The 25,981-nt window shown below is 38.8% G+C and overlaps 1 protein-coding gene across 3 annotated transcripts in view; it reads left to right on the top strand.

Moving 5' to 3' along the window:
* MTBP (MDM2 binding protein) overlaps nt 1–25,981 on the top strand; it is a 69,266-nt gene that overhangs the window by 42,649 nt on the left and 636 nt on the right. For 2 of the 3 annotated variants that reach the window (XM_067530876.1, XM_067530884.1), the window contains exons 16-21: nt 168–323; nt 13,957–14,052; nt 17,159–17,425; nt 18,689–18,929; nt 21,510–21,623; nt 24,585–24,650. In XM_067530876.1, coding sequence (XP_067386977.1) covers nt 168–323; nt 13,957–14,052; nt 17,159–17,425; nt 18,689–18,929; nt 21,510–21,623; nt 24,585–24,650 — 940 coding nt within the window. The remainder of the gene's footprint in view (nt 1–167; nt 324–13,956; nt 14,053–17,158; nt 17,426–18,688; nt 18,930–21,509; nt 21,624–24,584; nt 24,651–25,981) is intronic. The other variant, XM_067530894.1, reaches the window with a different exon arrangement.

Raw genomic sequence — 25,981 nt, forward strand, 5'->3', positions numbered from 1 at the left:
GAGTGGTAGAGCCTTGACATTGAAACCATTTTATTATGAAGTTTTCAGTAAATAGTTTGAAATACTAATTCCAGTAGTTTTACACTGGAGATAAACCATTTTTAATTGCTCCAAACTAACAATGACTCTTGGTAGGACAGATTTACTTTATTGTTATTATTTTCCAGAGTTTCTATGTTGGCGCATTCATCTGAGCAATTACTGGGTCATAAAGATGGTCAGAGGGATTCTCTGACATTGCTGGATGCTAAAGAGCTGCTGAAATATTTCACTCCAGAGGGGTTACCAATTGGGGATCTTCAGCCTTTACAAATTCAGAAGAGGTAAGGTCTCAGAATGCACAAAACACTCAGACCAAATTCAGAACTGATGTAAGCAGTGAGGTAAGCAGACACAACTAATGACTCCATTGCTGGGAATTAATTTGGCCCTCAGAATCTCCTGCTCAGTTTTGCTGCTCACAGTTGTGTAAATGGTTATTTACAGTTATACTGTTGGTGATGATGAAGAATAGTCTTTGGATATGTCACAGCTATCCCAAATAAGTACCAATGATTAACCTAAGTAGCTCTTCCATTGCACTTGAACATATGAGGGGTATTAAATCTTATCTCCTGCAGATGCAGAGCCACACATTTTCTAGCATCTGACAGGGAGCACTCGGTAGGTGGGAACAGGGAGACTGTACCATTCATAGGGGGCAGCACGATAGGGTAGGTGGAGGAGAGAAAGGGAGAAGCAAAGTGAAAAGCTTGTGGAGAATATAGTGATGGGAGCCATACAAGATAATACTTAGTTCTTAGGTAGCAATCTTCTTCTACAGATTACAAAGCACTTTACATAGGAAGCATCCTGCCCAGCTTACAGATGGGAAGCAAAGGCACAGAGAGGTGAAGTGACCTGCTTAAAGGTCACACAGCAGGCCAGTGGTAGAGCCAAGATTAGAACCCAGGTGTGATTGTGCGTGGTGTGGGTCTCAGCTGAGAGTGCCAAATTCAGGACAGACTGATAAAAACACACCCCAAACTGGTGGTTATTCTAATAGTAACAGAAGTGAGCTCCTGTATCACCACATTGGTTAACAAGAAGCTGAAACACAGTCCCCTTAGGAATTCCAGTCCCTAACCCAGACATCTGGTCTTTATAATGAGAGGCTACTGAAAACCAAATTAATCATACATAAAGTTCTAATCCCAAAGGATCAGCCACTCCCCCAGGTTAATATGTACTTTAGATCTTATCAAATACCATGCTCGTAGTCAATCCTTTAGTAATTAAAAACTAAAGGTTTATTAATAAAAAAAAAATTAAATGGTTAAAGGAATCCTATACATTACAACTTTTTTCAGAGTCTGCAGAATGTCTGTTGCCACTCAGGAAAGAGGTCTTGGAATCATCATGGATAGTTCTCTGAAAACATCTGCTCCGTGTGCAGCAGCAGTCAAAAGAGCTAACAGAACGTTGGGAATCATTAGGAAAGGGATAAATAATAAGACAAAGTATCATAATGCCAGTGTATAAATCCATGATATGCCTATATCATGAATACTATATGCAGTTCTGCTCACCTCATCTCAAAAAAGAATTGGAAAAGGAGCAGAAATGGCAACGAAAATTATTAGGGACATGGAACAGCTTCCATATGAGGACAGATTAAAAAAACTGGGACCATTCAGTTTAGAAAAGGATGACTTAAGGGGGTAAATGATAGAGATCTATAAAATTATGAATGGTGTGGAGAAAATGAATAAGGAAGTGTTATTTATCCCTTTACATAACACAAGAACTAGGGATCACTCAATGAAATTTAGTAGGCAGCAGGTTTAAAACAAACATAAGGAAGTACTTCTTCAAACAATGCACAGTCAAGCTGTGGAACTCATTGCCAGGGGGATGCTGTGAAGGCCAAAAGTATAACTGGGTTTAAAAAAGAATTAGATAGGTCCAAGGAGGATAGGTCCATCAATGGCTATTAGCCAAAATGGTCAGGGATGCAACCCCATGCTCTGGCTGTCCCTAAAGCTCCAACTAGCAGAAGCTGGGACTGAATGACGAGATGGATCACTGGTAATTACCCTGTTCTGTTCATTCCTCTGTCAGAAGATAGGATACTGGGCTAGATTGGTCTGACCCAATATGTGCATTTTTATTTTGTATTCCTTTGAAGAAGGAAAACTTTCAAGTAAGCAACCACAAATTCTCCCATTCTTAGCACTCCTGGTAGGTAAGTATTACTGTATCGAGCCCCTTTTACATCTGGGAAGAATGGAGGCAGGAAGCTACTGGACTGATTTTCAGGTTTTGAGCATCTTTTAAAATCAGACTGAAAATGAGTTGCCCACACAATAAATTCAGCTACTGTAGCCTTGGTTTTGCAAACACTTGAACTGTAAACACATAAATAGTATCCTAGAGTATGTCTATATGGCCTTTTGGAGCAAGCCGAAGCAAGCCTCCCAGCCTGAGTGGATAGCCCATGTACTAGCCCATGCCAGCGCTCTAAAAATATCTGTATAGACAGCACTTTGAAGTTGAGGCTCGGACAGGAGCTCAGGCTTTGAAGCCCGCCGTCCTCCCTAGGCTTCAAAACCGATCTGCAACTTCAATGTGCTGTCTATAGAGCTATTTTTTAAAGAGTCTGCTGACGCAGTCTGGGAGGCTTGTCCTGCTTGCTCCAAAATGCTGTATAGATTTCAAGTTAAGCATGTATGTAAGCATTTGCAGGATTGGACTATATTTGTCTGCAAAAGGTTTTATTTCCTTAATTATAATTCTGAATAAAAACACATGATGGAATTACTGGGTTAGAACAGTAGATTACTTTTAAACTTTGTTGTTATGTATGTCACAGTTTAGGGCAATTGCACTTCTATTCCATCTCCATGGTCCATCTGGGGCATCCACTCTAGGCTCCTGGCTCCTTACTCATCATCTCTCCCTCCTGTGTCTCTCCTCTTTTGTGTCTCCCTCCTGACAAGGGTTTTCCCAGACTGTACAGTTCCCCTGCCTATGCTGTAATATTCCCAGCAAGCCAGACTGTGGCTGCACTAACCAGACCAGCAGCTGCACTTCACTGTCTATTTGAAAGCTATAAACAGTGTAATGGCCCACAGTTATGTTACCACACAGCTCTTTATAAGCAAGCACATTAAATCTTAAGGTGAAAGTATTACAGAGAACATGTATTAAAAATAATAAAAGAACCTCCATGCAGCTGAAAAGCTTATCAGAGGTCATCCCAACTCCATCCTGTGAGTCTGGTAGGAGTGAGTCCTTCAGAACTTGTGGAACTCTTTGTCAGAGGATGTTGTGAAGGCCAACACTATAACGGAATTCAAAAAAGAACTATATATCTTCATGGAGGTCCATCAATGGCTATTAGCCAGATGGGTAGAGATTGCTGTTTTCCAGAAGCTGGGAATGGGTGACAGAATGGATCACTTAATGCTTTCCTGTTCTGTTTATTCCCTCTGAAGTACCTGGCATTGACCACTGCAGAAGACAGTATACTGACTAGATGGACCATTTATCTAGTATGGCCACTCTTATGTAAATCCTATATCTAAGTTTTGCCAGTGTTTATAGGTTCATAGCTGTCTCAGATTCAGAATCAGAAAAAACAGGAATAATTCAATCTTTTCCTTTATACAGCTTGGGCCTTTGATTTTGTCCTCATGTAACAGGCAGTCACCAGACAATGGGTCACTCCTCAGGGCATAGCTTCCAAAGTCTGGGTTTTTGAATAAGCAGAGGTAGGGAATTTGCATTTGCTTCCCACTAGATGTTGCTCAGAAAAACCCTTAACACATTTTTGTACCAGGAGTCCATTCTTGTCTTGCACATTGTTCGATATCAGCCTCAGGTCTCACATCTGTCACATCTCCTCACTTGAAAGGTTACATACAATCCTGGCCCATAATAACTCATAAACCATTTATTTAACACAAGGGACCCCAAATTGGGAGTCAGTAATGTCTCCCAAGGATATGGCAGGAAATTATATAATATGTATAACATTGCTTTCATAAACAATTTTACAGAGTGTTCTGTAGCATTGGGGTAAACTGCTGAAAAAGCAGTTTTAGATCTGCTGTTATTCAGGAATTTGAAGATGTGCTGATTGCACACGTTAGATAATTTAAAATGAAGACTAGCCATAACAATGAGAGGCTTTTACAGAGTTGTTAGTTAATCAGTGCAGATGTCTCCAGGATCTTGACTAAATTACAAATAAAATTGCATCATTCCAATTAACTGTGTGAGAGAAAAGTGATTTTTTTTTTTCATTACAAGAGTTCTTTTAATCCCTGATTTTGAAAAACCTCCAGAGATGCTTTATAGCCATGGAATATTTTGAATCCCTTGAATCCAGGCTTGCTTTGAATCACAGTTAAATAAACCCTGAATTTGGATTTTGCTTCCACTCACTCATAGTAATAAATTATAGAATCCAAAGGGTTGTGATGAAATCTTATGTCTTGAAGTGCTTTTACTGTAACTAGAAAATCTTTTAAAGCATTATAAGAGAATTTGGGTAACTGTGGGAAGTGCCAAACCAATGCAAGAAAGTTAAGATACTAGAGCAGGACTGGCTAAGCTTTTTGGCCAGAGGGACGAAAGGTCTGATAATGGCATACACTGGGCATCCCCATCACCCTCAGTCCCAAAGAGAGAGAGAATGGAGGCACAGCAGTGGAGATTTTCCAAAACACCATGCACTCATCCCAATTTTTTAAAAATTTGAACGATGCAAGATTGTCTGAGGACCTCTGTCCACACCAAGCTTTCCTGCATCACCATGCCACTGTGCTTGAGTCTTGATCTGGGTGAGCAGCGTCATGGGGTTTTCTGCTGAGATGATCAACAAAGGTGGCAACTATGTGTTTTTTAAAGTTTTAGACACTGGGGGCTGAACTGATCCACTGAAGTGAATAGAAATCTGGTGACTCTGAGGAGTTGGATCAGGCTCTTGCCTGCTAAGAACTGCCACAGTATTGGCTTTCACATTCACTGATGACCAGGCAGTTTTGTGACCTTTCTTTACCAAGACCATCAAGTTTCCACCATGCAGCACATTCAACCTTAAAAAACCCCAAAAACCTAATGAGTTAATAAGTATATATTTAACATGGGGGTGTTTTTAGCCTAGATTTTTCTCTCTATATAGTTTTCTCATGTCTTCTTTCTCTTGTTCTCCTGCTTCTTTTCACTTCCTTTTTTTCTTTCTCCCCTATTCTGTCATCAATTCCTCATCTGTAAAATGGAGATAATAGTTCTGACCTCCTTTGTAAAGCACTTGAGGTCTGCTGATGTAAAGGTCTGTGTAAGGGCTGGGGGTGGTGGTAACGCAAATGTTGTAAAAGGTTTTTTCCCTTCCCTGCCTCTCTCGGTTATTTTCCATTGTGCTGCTTCTCTACATGCTGATAGTGTTAAAGCATCTGAAGGGCATGGGTGATTTATTTGGTGTACTAGCACTTCATATTCAACAATTGTGAGGAAGGCAGCCTGCAGCAGAGAGGTGGTGACTTAACTAAGGCCACAGAGGTGATTCAGTGTCAAGATTAGGATTTAGGAGTTCCTGATTGCAAAGCCTGTGCTCCAGCTGGAGCTGTGTGGGAAATGGTTTTCCAATCCCATGAGAATTTTTGAGATTTTCAAAAAAATTTCCCATCTCAAATTAGAATAAGAAGTCAAAGAATCAAATTTTTGCAAACAGATAATACAAAAGAGAAGTCCATTGATTCAAATGAAATATTTCATATAAATAATTTCTAAACATTTCATTTTGATTTTGTCCCTTAAAAGGTTTTTTTTGCCTTTTTTAGTATAAAATAACAAAAATTTCAAAATAAAAAGTGGTTTCAAACCAACAAAAAATTCACTTTGAAAATGGCGAAATTTTTTTGAGTCATGAAAACCATCAAAGCTGACCATTTCTGCAAACTGTTTTGCAAATTGGTATTTTTATAACAAAAAACAGTTACTTGGAAAATTCCTGACCAGTTCTAGCTCCAGTCACTAAACTGCACTTTCTCTCTTGGAGCACGGTGCAGTAAAAGCTTGTGCAGGAAATGCAAGTGGCAGGAACGGTCTGAAGTTTATCCCTGTGACATTCCCCAGGGTACGGTTTGGACCGATGGACAGCTGTGTTCCCTCAATTCACCATCCGGGGGTACCTCTTACACTGCTTCGCTGTGAGGTCAACCACACCTGGTCTGCTCACACTCAGCCTCCAGCATGTAAATCGCTCCCAGCCCCTCGTGAATTACACTGCAGGGTAACACCAGCAGACTCCCAGTACCAGATTTCCCCCCAAAATGTGTATCTTGTATTGCCCAGCACCTTCCTGGACTATAAGCTCATATAAAGTCCGTCATTTCATTAACAGAAAATGATATGCACAAACCTTGCCTCTCAAATGGAGTTCCCCAAACAGGTCAATCCAAACACACACTGGTTTAGAAAAAACAATAAAAAAAGGTTTATTAACTACAGAAAAATAGATTTTAAGTGATTACAAGTGCTGAGGCATAAACAGCATAATTGCTTACAATGAAATAGGTAAAATGCAATGAATACCTAACTTAGCAAGCTAAGTGAATTCAAAGCAAAAGTTTCTCTCACCACATGCTTTAGCCGTCCTACTGGCTGGAATCCGTGCAGCTAGGATCCCTCTCCTCCAGTTCAGTGTTAATTATCCTACAGGTGTTGTTGATGCTCTGAGTAGAGTTGAAGGGAGAGAGATGATTTGGGACATCTGTCCCTCATTTTTTATCCTTTTCCTCTTCTTTGAGAATCATCTCCAGCTGGGATTCAGGAGACAGAAAGTCTGGGGAGATGGAAACTTCCAGATGCTTCTTTGCCAAAATGTAAATTTCTTGCTCACACCCTTTTTCCTGCTGAAGAATGGCTCCTTGGCCAGGTGATAATCCATTTGGTTTTGTTGACACCTCACTGAGGCATCAATTTGCCTTTTGTCTTCAAGGAACCAGTTTGCATCTGCTTTTCTAAACTTGAAATATGTCTCCGTAATGTTATACAGTAAAATCTTAACTTTACATACAACGTTACCACACATTTTACCAAGACAATAATGATCAGCAAATTATGAGTTTTCAAATCATACCTCACAAGGTGTACTTTGTACCAAAATCCATTATAGTTTGTAAAAAGGGTGAACATGGTGATACAGACTATTACAGCCTCATACTCCTATAATAGCAAGTACTTATGAAGTGCTGCTCATATATAGGTGTCAGTGCATGCAAAGGTAGGTAAGTGTCATCTCAGATGATGAATTTATGTAGAGAAAGGTTGTGAGTTTTTCAAGGTCACAGCAAAGTTAGTTGATGAGGAAAAGATGCAACCCATACGTCCCATCTCCCTGTCCTATGCCCTATCCACAGGGCCCCATTGCCTCCCTGAACTCCAATATTTGCATTTTTTTCTGTATTAGGAGAAATTGAGATAGATGGAAGGTATGGAGTGGATTGGTGTGGGCAACTATGAGAGTACAAATAATAGAACTCAAACAAAAAGTGAATGCAATTGGAGTCTCTCTCTCACGCACGCACGCACGCACGCACGCACGCACGCACGCACGCACGCACACGGAAGTCTGCTCCCATCTAGATTTAAATTAAAAATTATAGTTTTCTTTGTATTTTACTTAATTGCATTGCATTATATAGAGCATCAATGATTAAAAGTTTTTTCCACCTAAGTGTATTTTGTGTGTGTGTATATAGGGCTTGTTGACTTTCTGATTGAGGAAGCCTTTTCTGCTTCAGATGTCTCTGGCTTTGGGACTCTGTGCCGGGCCGATGAAATGGCTCAAAGGTTGATTTATAGTTGTGTATGGCATAGAAAATTGCAAAGTAGATCATATCTTCTAAGCTTTGCTTCATCTCAACATTCCTGCTTTATTATTGCACTGGGATGTCCTTTGGGATATGAATATAAAATCCTGGTCCCTGTTTTCAATGAAAGCTTAATGTGTATACACAGGTTGTATATGCCTGTTGGATGTTTTATTCCTGCTAGATGAAGTTCATGGCATAATTTAAGAAAATTCTAGGGGAGAATATATTTAATCTTGAAAGTATTTGTTTCTATAAGCTTAAAAAAACTCCTAAGCCTTGAAAGTTTAATAGGAAGGAAGGTAATGATAAACAACATATGCTTCTGTACAAATATGCAGGAAAGACTGTAGGAGCCTTTGGGAAACCAGACAATAAAACTCAATGACAGATGAAGTTAATATTACTGAATACTTTATAGGATCTTCAGTAAAAAGTCACAGATTAGGGGAGGAAGAAACATCTTGCCTCTAGGATAAGTAATTTATGTAGTTCCTTGTTAGGCCTTCTATAAACTAAATAGAACACTCAATTTGATATAATAAAGACTAAAACTCAGGAAAATACTTGGTGATATTGAATATAATCCATGGAGATAACCCAGCTGTTAGAAAGTGCATAATTGGAGATGAAAAGTAAAAATCATCAGACATTTGGACATCAGGTAAAGATTTAATACCCAATTTGAAATATTTTGTGCAACTCTGATCACCTAATTACTGGAAGAACATTGATGAGATTGAAAGTAACCATGAAGAAGTGATAGTGAGCTCATAGTGTCATGAGAGATCTTGAAAAGAAGAGAAACTTATAAGAGATTGTACGCTAACAAAGGAGAATACCAGGAAAATATTCTTCATGTATAATGGCTGATGGGATACATCTGTCTCTTACCATTACCATTTTTAAAAGAAGTAGTTTCAGCATATGAAAAGTGAAAGAACTACAGCATGGCCAGGGCAGCCTTTTATTTCCAGTACATAACTTCCTTTTGTTTTAAGATAATAATGTAGGGATGTTTTTATAGCTGTCTGTCTGCAATAAGAAACAAACTCTGATAATTCTGAAACACTATTGATTGCCTGTTCTTTCTATGGTGCATTTGTAATAGATAAAAATCACTAGCCTGTACTAATTACTATAGATTACTATAGATTACTATAAATCTGGCATTTAGCTTTTTAAAAATTACTTTGAAAACCCACGTGCAGTCAGTTAAGACTTGCAAATTCTTTCAGTTAAACATTGTACCTGTTTTGCACAGTGGCAAGTACAGCAGTTGTTTACAAGGCAATATAATATTAGGACAGTATGCAGGACCACATTTTCAAAAAAAGCTCAGCTCTCATTTAGGGTATCTGACTGAAGTGGCCCAATTTTCAAAAGTGGCCCGAATACTTTCCATATTGCTTTTCCAAGTAAACAATTGCTTTATTCTTTTCCAGTTTAATTTTTGATTTATCTTCCTGTCTGTATTGAAGAAGAATGCAAGAATAGGAAAGACATATTTTACATTTTCGTTATGCAGCATATAACCTTTTGCCTTTTTGATGAGTCATCATTGTCCTGAACAAGAGCACTCAAAACCTCTATTGAGTTCAGTGGGTCATGCCTCCATAAGGGCAGCAGGAACATACCTTTTATTTGCATTTGACAGTCTACAGACTGCATTCTCCTCCCTCCTACCCCCTCGCTATTAAAACACTATTTAATTTATTTGCTTTTGTTTATAAAAAAAGGGGAGAACAACAGCAGTCATAACCATGTTGGTGCGTCACTAGTACTCCAGATGTTATCATGGCACAGCAGCTCCACCAGCTCCATGCTGTTAGTACATAGAGATGGTACCATGGAGCTGTTGTTGAAACACAGACACAAAGAAGCAGCAGAGGTCTTCTGTGGTAAAACGAGTGGTAAAAAAAAGTGGTCTTCTGTGGTAAAATTTATTTTAAGCACATTTGCATAAAAGAGCACTCTGAAACTTGCTTTAAAAATAAATAGGATACTTATTCTTTTTGGTTTTGCCCGCTCTTTTACGGATAGGTTTCCAAAGAAGAAATAACCAAGAACCACAAACTACTTCATTACAATTTAACAGAGATGCTTCCCTATAAACTTTAAATTCAAAAGTAGGGAGTTTAAAATAAAAAAGTATGATGGAATGATTAAAGTGTATTTGCTCTAAAAGGGCAAATCACTAACATCTGGTTTTGGGGTGTTGCTGTTAGCATTGCCCCCCTCTAGAAGACATGGAGCAGCATGGAGATGAAGGGCATATGCACAGAACAGCAACATAACTCCAGCATAAAAAAGTAATGCCACACAGATATGTTGCTTCTACATCTGCTCTTCTACTGCATCGTACTCTCTTCCTGTTCATTAGCCTGTTCTCTTTGTTCCAGTCACCTCTCCTGTGTACCTCTACCCCTTGTTCCTTGATGGCCTTCCCCTGCTAATACTCTTTGCTCTATCTAGGTACGTTACAGTGGTGGTATCATAGGAATACACAGTGCATGCATAGAACCAGCTCTGTTATACCAGGGCATTGTGATTATAATCACTTGCTGTTAGAATATCCAACTCACAAGTACAAATAGTTTAGATCTAAACATCTACCAAAGCTCGTATATTGCCTGTAGATTTATGTACCTCTCTCAGGAGGAATAAACGTTTGTTCAGTCTGTTGAATTTTATAACTACATCCCTCTATATTGTGTGACTAAAACTATAAATAGTTATAGAAAATCGTGTTGCCTGTAAAGCAGCTCTTAAGATTAAAAGTAATTTATCTCACAGGGCATTTGTAGGTTTCATGTCATCTAGAAAGCTCTCTCCACTGACTGATGACTTGATGATCCATATCCTGATTATATATACAGAATGAGGTGTAGGCTTACCAATATTTCTACAGTGTCTAAAGCCTTCACTGTTGTTTTAATATTTATTGTACTGTAGCACTCAAAGGATCCAATCAGGAATGGGACCATTGTGCTGAGCATTGTACAGATACATGGGAACAATGTTTACAATCTAAAATTTCCATGCAATTTGGTTATTTTAAATTGTAAAACAGTTTGTCATGTAGAGGTTTACTGTTGGTTAAAATACTCTATGAAGAACTATTTTTCTTAAAAAAAAAAATCTCTAAACTGTCTTGGAGATAAACTTGGAATCTTAGCATTCATGTACATTCCTGTTTATTTTATAATGATCTCAGTTATTACAGTAGTATGCTCTACTTGGAATTCACTGAAACATATTACAAATGTTTGTTATATAGCACTATGACTGACTGCATAGAAAATGATTGTACTGTAGTAAACATAACACTAATTGGATATCTAATTATGCTGTCTTGTACACAAGTATCAGATCCTAGAATGTTCATAGGGTTGATGTAGCATGAACTAAATTTTTCAGGTCATGTAAATGTTTGACATTCCCACTTGTGCGTTCTGCTGTGCAAAACAGATAGATAAAAAGATAGACAGAGATTCTTGGTAAGTAATTTAAAATTGCACATTGATAATAATTATCAGACTTTCTTCCTGTCTGCCTCAGGATTTCATTTTAATGTTTTGGGAGATGGGCTATTCTACCATAGTCTTGCATGCTAGAGTAGAGGGGTTTAAACACACTAGTGTGGAGTGGAATAAATATTAGAGGGACCCATATTAAGTATCACATCCATTTCCCCGCACTATGGGCTTCCTTTTTCCTGTCCATTATACTGCCTGCCGCAGGTTTATGCTCTTACTGTCCTCACAACTCCATTTCCTCTCTGGTGGGGAGGAAATCCTTGGGGTTTACGGGTAGTAAATGCCAAGGCTCACAGATAGAAGACTGAAAAGTTCCAGAGGGGTAGCAGTGTTAGTCTGTATACAACAAAAACAACGAGTTGCATCTGACAAAGTGGGTTGCAGCCCACGAAAGCTTATGCCCGCAGAAATTTGTTAGTCTTTAAGGTACTACAGAGCTCTTTTTTTTTTTTTTTAGATAGAAGACTGTCTCCTAACTGGAAGCCACTGGACAAAGAACTCACTGTCATACTGTCACCTCTCTCAATGCTAACCACATACGGCTGTGCTAGGAAGAGTGATAGGGAACCATGCCTTTGGTTTGCATTCCACCTCATTCTTACCTGCTGCCTTCACCCACCAGGAGTCTGACCTCTTGATATAAACTTCTAGTAGCTGTCTTCTCAGCTATTCACACAGCCCTAGACGGTTTTGTATCTGGTCTTTCCATAACAATCAATATCTTTTGATGCTGCCTTCAGGAATGGCATCTCTGATGTATGCTGAGGTTTCTTTGTTGTGTGATCTTAGTTCTTGGATTCTTTCAGCTTGAGCTTCCAGCTGATGTCCTAATTCAGGTTTGTCTGTTCCATCAGGATGGAAGAGGGACTTAGGCACAGGATCTATGGTGACTAAGAATAGTTGCCATTGAAACATCGTCTCTGCATCTTGAGAAGGATAGAGCTCTGCGGAAAACAATTTCTGGACAGATAGCTGTTGTGGTTGTTCCCTCGTTAGACTCATATTTGGTGGTCTTGGCCATGTGAGCAAATGTTTTTAAGCTTTATATCTTGATTGGGCTGAAGAAGTTGTGTCCCATTAGAATCAATTGCACCTTTCTCAAATCCATTTATTCTTCACCAACATCTATTGTTTTCAGTAGAGACTCTTGTACATCTGATGTTACATTCAGTCCAGTAGAAATGTTTTATTAGCACCTCTGAATGTGATTCAGGGTCAAATGGGTTTGTCATATTGTTGATGACATGGTTGGTAAGAGCTGTAACATGCATCCCTCTTCATTGTAGAGGCAAGGACTTGCTTGTGGATTTTGTCTTCACTATGTCTTATTAGACCACTTCTTTCTTTCATAGCTTTTGTATATTCACTCAGGTCCATCTGAAAAGGTAATTTGAAGCTGGAACTTAAGTTGTGCAAATGATTTTTGGATGTTCTTTTGGTGAACGAGCTTGATGAACAGCTTTAGAATGAACAAGTGGTTTTGTATAATGCCACTTCAGTGCTTCGGTCTGAAATAGCCAAAATGAAAGCCTCAAAATATTATCCAAAGCCAGGTAATTGTAGTATACAGAGGTCAGCTACTTTTGTTCTCCACTTGGTGAACAAGTTTGTCCTTTGGTTGACATGTAAAGAGACATATAATTCATCCAGCAATGGTGTCATCCTTCAGAAGACATTCAAAGAAGATGCTTTGCAATTGCGGAGTGCATAGTATTTAACAGTTCCAAAATTATCACTCCATTGCACATAAACCTTGCTACACAGCTACACCATGAGTTTGGGTCTCACAGTTCAGTTAATATAGTACACCTTCATGGATTCTGCATCAGTTATGATGAGCTGAGACAGTTCATCACTGCAATATGACTGACTAATTTTTACCATTTAAGTTAATTTCAACATCTTAATATGGTGATTAGTCAAAGCTATCAAACAACAATATATTAAAAGATTTGTATTGGTTTTGCATGGGCAGGTATATTTTTTTTCAGAAATGATGACACTATTTAGTATGGAGCAAAAATGGCTAATATCAACATTTTGCAATATACTAACGTGAAATGTTTTCACATTGCATATTCTTAATTGTTGAAGTATCTTACATGTGATATAATAGTTTTCTGTATTTTCAGTTGAAATTTACATATCAGATCAGTCTCCTACTGAAGGTTGTGCACTAGTAGCAGTAGATTGTATGCCCATAGTGTGTACTGAATAGTATGAAGATATAAATGTACGTGAATTCCTAATGTAATGCTTTTCCATTTGTAAGCTTTTGTACATACAACCTAGCATCTAGGCTATCTGGAAGAAGGTTTTAATTTGTAATTGCCTATGCATTCAGTGCTAGCCTTTGAAATTGTCTGGAAACTAGCTTTTTAATTTAGTTACTCTTGTGCACAGATCAGTTATAGTATTAGAGATCACAATACACAGCTTCATATTGGGCTTCAATCAAGGTATTCATATTCATATTGGGCTCACTAAACAAAAATGGCAATTTTGATACTATCATATAGATCTAATTTAAAATACATGCTCCTTTTTTTTTTTTTTAGTGAAAATGCTTTTCTTCTGACGCCAGAGCTTACTCCACGGAAGCTGGGAGGTCTGTCTTTTGAAAAAGCAGCTGGGTGCCATTATCATGGGCTTGAGTAAGTTTCCTTGCACTGTTTGAAGAGACTGTTTTTTCAATACTGTCATGTATCATAAAACCAAGTTATAAGTGGGACCCTCTTTATGCAATCTGATGCAATTTGTAGATCTACAAATAAGTTTGGGATGTTTACTAAATGGTTTTAGTCCTGTACATAATATAGTTTTTGTTTTTTCCTCCCAAAACACAACCTCTTCTGGTTTTTTTGCCTTCACTTTCTGAACTCGTATCGACTGCAATACTCCTGTCTCCCTGATGGTAATGAACAATGTGATTTTGGCTTTGTCTATACACACGCAAGTTGTGCTGCTTTAACTTCACTGCAACTAAATTCAGGCCTGTCGTTTCTGGGATAGATGTGTCATTTGCATAATGAAATGTCTAAATTATAGTATGGTTTTACTTCAGATCAAATTATACATGTTTTCAGCTCAATAATCATGAGATATGTCTGTAACAATATTTTTAAATTGAAAATTGTGGGGTGAAGATTGCTGCATGTTTCTATATAATATTCCAAGAATGTCATTGTGTGTGTCACTCTGAAGCCAAGCTTGTCTGTTGGATCAGTATGAAGTGATAGAAACAGCTGCAAGCATAGCTGAAAGCACTTTTTGTTCAGAATATCACCAGGTTGAATCATCACTGGGTTTCACAGTCTGTTACTCTCTGGTTTTTAAGTTCCCAATCATTTTGACTTTACAAATTACACCTGAGTGGTGTATTGCTGCAGTAAGGATCTATGCCATGCCAAGCAGTCTAGGCAATTTGATTGAATTAGCTATGATAACATATCACTCTTACTCTACTGCTTATTTGCATGCAAAAATTTCATTGTTTGTATGAAGGAGACTGCAGCTAGGGTAGATTACTTGGCTCAACTGTCACCCATATTGATCCACGCAACACATACAGATCCACCATGTGCAGATCTTCCAGCCCAACACAGTTCACACACAAGTCAACACAACCACCCACATAACAACACAACCAGCACACACACAAATACAGACGCACACAGCCCTTCACCCCAGCACCTCCCCCTCCTTTTTTTTAACACATGAATTTATGAATTACACCTGTGCAACAGCCTGGTCTTTCAGCTTATAGTAGTGTTAGGCACATAACAATCACCAGAGTATCTAAGTATCAGATATAAGAATCAGCAGAAGTAATGATCTGATTATGACAGTGTTAGGTCCCTGATTCACAGCACTTGAAGATGAAAGCACTATACGGGTGCTAAGTAGTAATATTAGCCAGCTGTTGGTGGAAGTTACTTCCAACAATGTAATGCAAATTCGTTTTTTGGGGGCAAAGTAAATCAAGCAATATTTCTACAGTTAGGGCCAAAACCTGGTAGAGGCTGAGCAGTAATATGAAATCATTGGGTTTGCAGATGTTCTGTGACCTTCAAGATTTAGTCCTTGGTTTTCAGTACAGTACCTATGTTCTGGTGATCATACGCAACACTCAATGACATACATGTTTATATCAAGGTTTTAAACCATCAATGTGCAAATGTATTTGTTCAATAAAAAGTAATGATGTCTTTGAAAATTTCCTTGACTGTTCAGTAGATGATATTGGCAGACTGTTTCACTCTCTATCAGTAAAACATTGTTTTATGCTTTTATCTAAGTACTGTAGAAAAGATATTTGATAGCTTGCTAGTTACGGGCATGATTTTTCTTTTCCTTTTTTTTTTTGGTAACCTGATATAATTATAATGGTATAACCATCATATTTATTTCCCTTCTCATAGAGGAATAAGCTGTATCGATATTACTCTTTTTATACCAGTATACTGAGTTCACACTAAGGGATCACATCTCTTCATCTATACTGGCATTGTTAAAGCAGTACAACTTTTGGGTGTAGACAAGTCTTTAATCTCACTGACACATAGCAGTGGCGGCCATCTTGCATGTGCTTAGGTAGTTCCTAGGGATAGGGAGTCTCGCCAAGCTTTTTGGAAAGCTAGATCGGTGGAGAGTGCCTGCATTGTTCACCAGCAATTCTCTTTGGTAAACACATGGCATAGCATTGCTGTCCTTTCCTGTTGTATGTAGGGAACATTTCAATGATGCAGGGCAATTGAGAGACAAAACAGGATACCTGACTTCCAAAAGGAGTCCTGAAGTCTTTATTTTGTTTTCCATCCTAATCTGATGATCACATTTCAGTGATTTAGCACTACTGATTTATGGGTACCTTCAAGATTGGGGTACCACTTGGGGTGTGGGTGCAGGGAGGAGAATGAATAACATGGACCTAGATAATAGAGTGATGGGCTCCCTAGGAATACTTGAGAAAGAATAGATAGAAATAAACTTTCATAAGAGTCAGAGCTCACTTTAAATACTGCACTTTGGAGGAGGTGTGTAAAAGGATTCTGGGAAAGGAACTGAAGTATATTGTTCAGGTTGTATTGCCTATTTTGCTTGAATGTGATTTTTCTTGCCCATAATCTTAATCCTTGTACTCTGAAAAAGAGTACCTGATGTGGGTGGATTCCACTGAGTTTGAAGTTCTCAACAAGGTCTGAGATATTGGGAATATTTAAACCACTGATTTGGGTTGGGGTTATTTTCTATACTATATAGATTCTTATGCAGTCCTTGTCGTATTTGGAAGTCACGTAGTTTAATGCATTACTAGAAGGCAAATGTCTTTCATGTGGGGGAAGCTTTCAGTAAAACATAAAGCAAAGGGATTTATAACTGTAGACATTTAACAAGAGCCTGATTATATTTATAAGAGAAACACAATCTATTGTCAACATCCCAGTATATGCTAAAGGGAGAAACAAGACTTCCATAGTGCCAAATCCTGCATTCAGTAATTCAAGCAAGTGGTCCATTGACTACAATGGAAATGTTACGTGAGAGAGAACTGGGTAAGGACAGTGGGATTTGGCTCATATTAAATATGTAACCCAACTTCATCTTATTGACTTGAATGTAGCAGAATCCATGAGAGAGTTTATCATGTAATGTAATGTATTAGGTCATTCAGTGCAGTTGTCAAATTGGAAAAAATTCCCCAGGTGTTACAGTGATTACTGGCTTTGTGGTTCTGTTATTTTTTTATTTCAATTTTAGATACTGTCTTGATAACCGAAAAGCTTTAGAGAGAGATGTGAAATTTGCTGAACTTCAGACTCGTCTTATTCGCTATGAAACACAGACTACCTGTACTAAAGAGTGCTGTCCTGTACCATGTGTCTTGAGCCCTCTTCCGTCTCCTGCCGTTTTATCAGAGCCTGGAAGTGTCCCTGATGGGGAATCTTTACAAAGTGAACTCAGAACAGAAGCATCAAGACTAAAACGCAAATCAAAAGACTTGGATTGCTTTTATCCCAACAAGAGGTAGTGCACTAAATACAATAAAAAATCCTAGTATGAAATATTTCAGTCTCTTGTGTAAACACATTTTTCTTTTCATTTTAAGATTTTTTTTAAAGGAGTATCTGAATAAATGTTCAAATTGTTTAATCCCTCTTGTATCAGTTTGGGATTTCTCAAATGTGACCTCCCATTGACAGTATTAGATGCATCAAAACCACAGACCCAAGGCATGTTAATTTAAGAAATTGAGGGCTGCATCCTGCAAGGTGCTGAGTGTCTCTTGAGAGATGCCAAAATGCGCTTAGCAGCCACTGAAAGTGTTCGTTACACTTGCTTGTTGTCCTACCCCTACTCTTCAAGCAGGATTTGTGTCAAGTGGAGATTTTAATATACTTCCTCTGCAAAGACCTTGCTAGATTCTGGTGTTCTGTATAAATAGTAAGAAGTGGAATTGAGATTGTTCCTCGCTTCAGAGGATTGAGTCCTGACCCAGGAGTTATAAACACTCATACTGTCAAAGGATCAAACATCATAACTCCATGCGACTGAACTGAAGAATTCCCCTTCAGTAAACATAGAAACTCAACTTGAAAAACAGGGATCAAGGAAACAGAGGTTTCAAGCACTCTCTCCTTGACCCTGTCTTGGTTTAGATTCGTGAGGAGAATAGAACACTGGACTTGGTGACTTGGCAGTCCTATTCTTCTTAATTTTTACTGGCTAAATAGGGAGAGGATCCTCATCCGCATCTCTCAGACAAGGAAGTTTGTCAATCAAGATGGGGGCAGAGGGAAGAAATTCCTGGAGTTTTCCTGTCCACATTTAAATTTCATGTGTCTCCTCTGTCCGAAATCTAGTTTTTCTGTAGCATAAGTTATACAAAAGACCCCTTCAGTCTGTTCTAGGTTTAACTGACGGAAAACAAATCAGTAGTATGTAAAGGAAGATGGTCTTTCTTCACTTGTAGGAAGGAAATTCTGTTATTAGTTCCAAGGGGGTATCTGTGTTACTCCGTTGTAGCAAAACAATGAGAGTTCGGTGGCACCCTAAACACTAACAAATTGATTTGGGCATAAGCTTTCGTAGTTAGACACCCACTTCGTCAGATCCCTCGTTGTTTTGTTATTAGTTTGTCACTGCTTCCCATTTTCAGCCTTCATTTCTTTGAGTGTCCTGCATATCTTCAATCTTTAAGCAGTTATAACATCTTTTTATAGTTGAGGCAAAACCAGCAAGCCCATAAACCCTTCTAATCTGATTTTCTTTTTTTTTTTTTCCCTCCAGACTAATAAAAACTGAAAGCACAGATTCTCTCCTGTCTCAGGCAAGTGGAATTCAGCATTCAGCAGGTGTCGTAAGACAAAGGTCTGACAGATCATTGTCTCTAACATCTACGTCTGTTAAGCAGCCTAGTGGTCAGGCCCACAAAGTAACTGCAGAGGCTGGCCCAGCAAGTCAGAGATGTGAACAAGAATCAGAAGCTTCAAAGCCAACTAAGGAATCAAGATCTCAGAAACATATACGGGTAAATATATATCTTTTTTGTCTCCTCCTTCACCCCACCCCCCACAAAAAAATAGATAGGGTTTCCCCATTTTTAGCCTCATTCAGCATTTTTTCAGAACGTGGGTCAAATCCCCAAATCTTTATTACTTAGTTCTGCTAGTACGGAATGAATGCAGGATTGTAGGAAAAGAACTTAGTACACACAGTAGAGTGCTCAAGCAAACAGAGAAAGAAACAAACAGCAAAAGATAACAAATGTGAAAAAGAGGAAATAGCAATCAATATAAATTAGAAGTTATGAAATACAGAAAATTGATAAGGGATGCCAGATATCAGGGAAGGAACCATGGTTGGCAGGGCTAAGGACAATAAGAAGAATTTTTTGAGGGTATATCTGGAACAAAAATTGTAGCGATTGTGTAGTCCCATTACTAGAAAGAGATGGCAAAGCTGTTGTTAATAATGGAGAAAAGGAAGAACTGTTCGATAAATATTTCTGTTCTGTATTTGGAAAGAAGCAGGATGATGTACTTGTATCTAGAGACTTCTGGAAATGGTAATCCATTCCTGTGGAAAAAATTGAGTTTTAGGGGGGGAAAAATCTATCCCAAATGGGGCAAAAAGTTTAAAAATATGAAATTTTTCACAGAAAGGGATTTCCAGGAAATTTCCATCTGGGAAGAACCAAAATGAAGCTTTATGGCTTTCTGCCTGCAGAAAATGAAATTGACAAGCCTTCCAGGCTGACTGCCAGAGGGTGAGCACCCCAGTTCCAACACCCCCTAGCTCCCAAAGAGAGAGCCAGGCTGCTAAGGACATGGGGCAGGCAGAGACCTAGGGTGCTCAGCCTCCCTGCCTCCCCCCAAGTCTGTTTGCCAGAGAGGCAGCCGGGCTGCAGGGCAGGCAAAATACTGAGGTACTGGAAGAGTGCTAATGTTGTACCAATATTCAAAATCAGCAATTTAGGATGATCTGGGTAACTATAGGCTGGTTAGCCTGACATCAATCCCAGGCAAATTAATAGAAAACCTGATATGGGATTCGATACATAAAAAATTAAAGGGTGGGATTATTATTAATGCCAGTCAGCATGGTTTTATGGGAAATAGGCCTTGTCAGATAAACCAGATTTCATTCTTTGATAAAATTACAAGATTAGCTGATAAAGGTAGTAAGAGTGTAGATGTAATATACTTAGAGTTCTCTAAGGTGTTTGACTTACTATCGCTCAATGTTCTAATTTAAAAATGAGCACTCTACAGTGTGAATAGAGCCCGCATTAAGAACAGGCTTACTGACAGAGCTCACAGAATAGTCGTCAGTGAGGAATCTTCATCAAATGGGGATGTCTATCTCTAGTGGGATTTCACAGAGATTGGTCCAACCCTTGACACTACTCTGCTTTTGCATTAATGATCTGGAACGAAATACAAAATCACTGCTGTTAAAATTTGTAAGAGGACCCAAAGGTTGGTGGAATGGTAAATAATGATGGGGACTGGATAGGATGTGGAGCAGTCTGGATTGCTTGGTAAACTAGGCCCATTCAATCAAAATGTGTTTTAATACAGCCAAATGCAAAGTTATGAACCTACAAACAAGGAATGCAGCCCATATCTATAGAGTGGGGGATCGTATCCTATAAATCAGTGACTCTGAAAAGGATTTAGGGGTTATAATGGACAGGCAATTAATTGAGCTCCCAGTGTGATGTGGCAAAAAGAGCTAATGCTAACTTTGGATGTATGAAAAGAGCTCAGTCGTCTTAGTTTGTCAAAAAGCAGATGGAGAGGTGACTTGATTAGAGCAAGTAAGTATTATCATGGAGAGAAAATACTGGCTATTAAAGGGTTCTTTAATCTAGCAGAAAAAAGCAGAACCAGAACCAGTGGCTGGAAGCTGAAGCCAGACTGATTCAAATTAGAAGTAAGGCACAAATGTTCAACATTGAGGGTGGTCAGTTGTTGGAACAAGCTAACAGGGAAAGTGGTGGATTCTCCATATCTTTGTGTCAAGCCTCTCTCAAAGATATGCTTAGCCAAACACAAGTTCTTGGGCTCAGTATGGGGGTAACTGTGTGAAATTTAATGGCCTGTGATATATAGGAAGTGAGACTTGAGAATCTAATGGTCCCTTCTGGTCTTAAATTCTATGAATTATGAAACATATGAAAATGAGGATTTTCTATTCCCCTCGAGCATATGAGAAGCAGGAAAATACAATATATAGTATCACTTTTATTTTAAATAATGCCTAGCAGTTATATAGTGTTCCATCTTCAAAGCACTATATGAATATTAACTAATCCTCAGTACTCCTGTGAAGTAGGTATTCTCTTCATTTTCCAGATGAAGGAAATGGAAACTTTGTTAAATTACTTTGTCCAGAGCTGCCCAATGAACTAATGGCAGAGTTGAGGCTAGGACCGAGGATTTCCTGACTTCCAGTCTCATTCACTAAGCTACCTCCCTAAAATTAACCTTTGGGGCAGAAGGGGAAGAAGTTATGTATGGGTGTATTCTTTAAAAGTGGGTTACTGCAAAGCTTTTCATGGTGATAATTGATCCTAATTCCTAAGTGTGCCTGTGTTGTCTCCAAGATGCTGACGGAAGTGGTGGCTAAAACACTCAGAAAACACGGTATTGCAGAGAACCACAAATGCTTTGCATCATGCAGCCAACGTCTGTTTGAGATATCCAAGTTCTATTTAAAGGTACTTTTTTTTTCCTCTTGCTCTCTCAATTGTATATATGTGTAGTTACTCCATCAAAACTACATCCAGGATTAACACCTTTAAAGAGATATGACATTCAAGATTGACCCAAATATTACACCTTTTAAAAATATATATTTTTGCTCTATTTGCATCCTGACTGCTGAAAACGTTCATAAAATGAGAGCATTAAAAGGGAAATTGCTCAGCACAACCATGTGATGAAGGATCCAGAGCTAAGATTGTCTGCTATTGGACACATGAACCCGTGTTGTGTTTCCAAGATGAAGAGCAAACAATTATAAAATTGAACAAGAATCCTATCATCCTGAATGTAATTGGTAAATCTAATTCTAGGAGGCCCAGACTTGACAGTGTCACTATTTCCTTGTGACTGTGTTAAGAAAATAAAATATTAGCAATCAACAAGTGTAAATCAGCAGAGTGTAGGAAAAAACTTTGGACTCTTCAATCTGGCTAAAGTTTCATTACTGATGGAGCTTACCATTTTGCTGTTAGAAAAATAGTGGAATTCAGGGGCTGTTTTTAAAGCTGTTTCTTTTCACTAATCAAGCCCATATTCTATATTTAGTCAATATATACTTTTCACACATATACTTTATCAAGAAGTTGTTATGGAAGAAATTGTGAATTTCAGTAGCAAGCAGAATGTAGGTTCGTTTCACTGTAAGGATGTTTCTAATGTCTATTTTTCAAATCCTTTTAATCCTTTAGTTTGATAAATTGAGTTGCATGTGAGGTGCTTATTTAAATGTGTTACTTCACAACCACTGGAGCTACTGACCAACCATGACCATCTGTTGTTTCTGTTCTACACAAGAAAGTTTAGCATGGCCTGCTCTTCCCTCTCATCTTCCCTCTCCAACAAGACAAGTGTTTTGGACCAAATGTAGAACTGTTCTAAGATATGGAAATTTCAGTGATACAAGTTAGGTCCGTTTTTCCAGTGTGTAAGTGGGTGTATATGGTAAAGTAAAGTAACTTGCACTGAATTACTGTTGTGTGGGAGTAACATATACTGAGGAGTTGGAAGAAAGATGTAGCAAGAAAATCAACCAAAAAGAAGGTGTAGGAGAGAAGGAGGGGAGGGGGCAGAGGAGCGGCTGCTTTATCTTATGTTCTTCTCTTAGTTTTGTTGCTACATGGCCCCTGAACTCCTTCTGTCACCTCTGTATCTAAATTGCACTTGCTTTGCACACCTGTTTGGTATTTAATGGATGAAAATTACCGTACTTTACTGTTTGTACCCTCTCACATCTGTTTTCTGACCAACTTACACCAATCTGATGTGTAAATGCAGTGCTATTTATATCTATTGAACATGCTTTACCTTCGTGAGTAGTTTTATCAATGCCTTATATTGTGCTGCAGTTATTTTGCACTATATATTTGGATTCCCTCAATGGATAACGGAACCAATCAGTCTGGAGACCATCATCAGAAGCCCTCTCCTGACTTGACTTGCAGTAATAATCAATCTGTCTCTAACACTTTCTGTATTTTTCGTTCCCTTTTTAGAATCTAATCTAAACACTGATTGCAGAGGTTTCAAAAACTTCCCCTCACTTATTTAAAGCTTTAGGAAACCATTATGTTTCTCTTGTGACAATGAAGAGCACATTCTTTGTTCTGGACAAAGTCCATTGATTACAAGGTGAAGAGAGAGATGTCAATAAACTTCATGCTGAGTCTAATCTTCACTTCTTGTTGTAAAGTCCTTCCTTTCTCAACTGTGCCAAAACTATTGGCCGAAAAGAAGGAGAATTTGTGCAAGTGGCTGGAACTATAGACTCCATGATGTTGCTCAGCAAAGTGCCTGTGAACTTGCTGTAGCACTCCACTGCAATCCAACACTTTTCACCAGGAAGTCTTGTGTTTTCAGTTACTCTCATTTTTCAGAAGAGATTGGGGTAAAAAAAGGGCCTAAGTGACTTTGAAAGTCAGTGGGATTTAGGCTTCTAGGTTACACAGGCACTTCTGAAAGTGATACCCTACAGGTATAGGGAACTAAATAGTAAGGGGCAAATTCTCTCCTTAGCCAACAGCCTGGATGAGTGGGCAGTAAACTATGGAGAGATGATGGATGAAGGGGGTATAGGGTCTTCACATCGGACACCAAAGGGAGGAATAATTGTTAGACCTGTGTAGTTGTAAATCTGATGGCTGTCCCCCTAAAAAACCTGTTTGAATGTAGAGAGCCTGTGCAAGCTTTGCTTTGTGGAACTCAGTGATGTAGCACCACATCTCAAATGTGGGTGGGCATGCTGAATTTTTCCCCAAGCTGTGCAGTAGAACCATCCTAGTACTGTGACATTATGAGATTTCCACTGGGGGTGAGGCAAAAATTTTCTCCTTAAAGAGGGCAGGAAGTATAGATGCTTAGTTCTCTTTTTCTCCTCCTACTACATTCTTACCTGCTTGCTACGTGTCATTAGTAGTGGGAGGGGTCAGATTCCAAAATGGAAAATCTGTTACCTGATGTGGTGATTTTCCTTTCTGGAATTGATGTCTCCTGCAATTTCACCTAACCTGGTCAAATGTATTGTAGAGCACAGTGGTTATAGTTAAATGCATGGTTATCGTTTAATGTTCAGTCTTCGGCTCTAAGAATTTTGAACAGCATATAAAAGCATCTCTGCAGCTTTGGAAGCATTCAGGGGGCAGGAAGGGCATGGCTGAACCCCAAACTTGAGTGACAAGTTTGGACAGCCCCTGGTAACTGCAGGGAGAGGCACAATGCATTGTTAATGGATTAGCAAAGATGGCAGTCTCAGAAAAGAACTAGATAATCAATTTTCCCAGTTAGGGACCCCTATGAGATCCTCAGTCATGGAAAGTCTCTTCAGGTAACTTAATTTTAGCATCAGCTCCAGAGGAGTTATATATATGTTCAAGACTGTGTGGTTGCAATTTCTATAAAATGATGTGTTCTATGTTTAGGATCTGAAAACTTCCAGGGGACTGTTTGATGAAATGAAGAAAACAGCAAACAGCAATGCTAAACAGGTAACCCTATTCCCATATGTTCTGAAAACGTGTTCCTCATACTCGGCTGTGTCGAACATACTGCTGCTACTTCATTGTAACGTGGGTTGGTATATGGCTTTAATGAATGAACAGGGGAGACCATCTGTTTGTTCTCTAGTTGGTATTGTGAGAGTTTTTTTGAGGTTAGTTCTCTCAGTAAAAAATTTAAGTTGCAAATGTTGACTTGCTATAGCAACTGTTCTAATAATCATGGCCATAGTCATACAGACATACACATTAGTGAGAAAAATATGTACACGATCCTCTGTTTCACAGAGAAATCTCTGTGCTGATGGACCATTGGGGGAGTATGCATTCCCTCTGCTGATAAGGATAGTCTATTTCTGTTCAAGAGTCCTGAAATAATAAAGGGCCTTTACTGATATAAAAGGAAATACAATTCTTCTAAACGAACAATTATAGAAATGGTAGAGCCAACCTCCGGAGATATCTGTAACTAGAAATCTGAGGGAAGGCTGACTGGGTTCATTTAGCTGTGAGGAGAACTCGTGAATTTTAAGATGGGGAAAGTACTGGGAGAAAATACTCCTGTCCATAAATTTATCCATGCATTGATTTATATCCTGGACACCTCATTAAAGAAACTTTGTAATGATGATGAGCACAGTGGAAATTTGCCATTTTTGTTCTCTACACTATAAAGTAAAATGTAAAGATTTGGCTTGTTCATTCCCATAGTAAACCTTTGAGGGAGGAGAGGCTAACTGAGAGGAAAACTGCAAGACCTCACCATGGAGTTTCTTCAGGATTATTCTACCAGGGCCCCATCTATCCCCCTGTAGAAGAGTCCACCCCCAGACCACACTGATTGTAAAGGATAGGTGGTAAAGCAGACGTACTCATGCAGAAGGCTTGCGCCTCCATACCAGCTTTGGACCCTAGCAGCAGTCTACACGCTAATGCCCACCAACTTGTCTGTGAGGAAAGGGGGAGCGTTATCTCCATTTTTACAGATTGGGAAATGGACCTCATTGCAAGTCAATGATGGAACCAGGCATTAGAGTTCAGGATTTCCATGCTGCCTCTCCTGCTCTGCAACTTCTTGTAGGGCCTTAGTGTGCCAGAATCTCTCTAAGGAACTAGCATTGACTCATGATTGGCCCACCCAGTTTGAGGAATAGCAACAGCTACATGTGCAGGTCCAGCAATGAAACAAAACATTTGTTTTTCAGTTTATAAAGCAGGAAATTGTTCAAAAGGAAAACATTGGATATTTAGAATGGAGGGTATATTTTGCTACCAATGCATGGAGAGATTGGGGCACAGTATATCAACTTCTGAGCCTAAAA

This window comes from Emydura macquarii, unplaced genomic scaffold (assembly GCF_026122565.2).
Source record: "Emydura macquarii macquarii isolate MOO-44397 ecotype Brisbane River unplaced genomic scaffold, CSIRO-AGI_Emac_v2 contig_369, whole genome shotgun sequence".
Taxonomy (NCBI): Eukaryota; Metazoa; Chordata; order Testudines; family Chelidae; genus Emydura; species Emydura macquarii.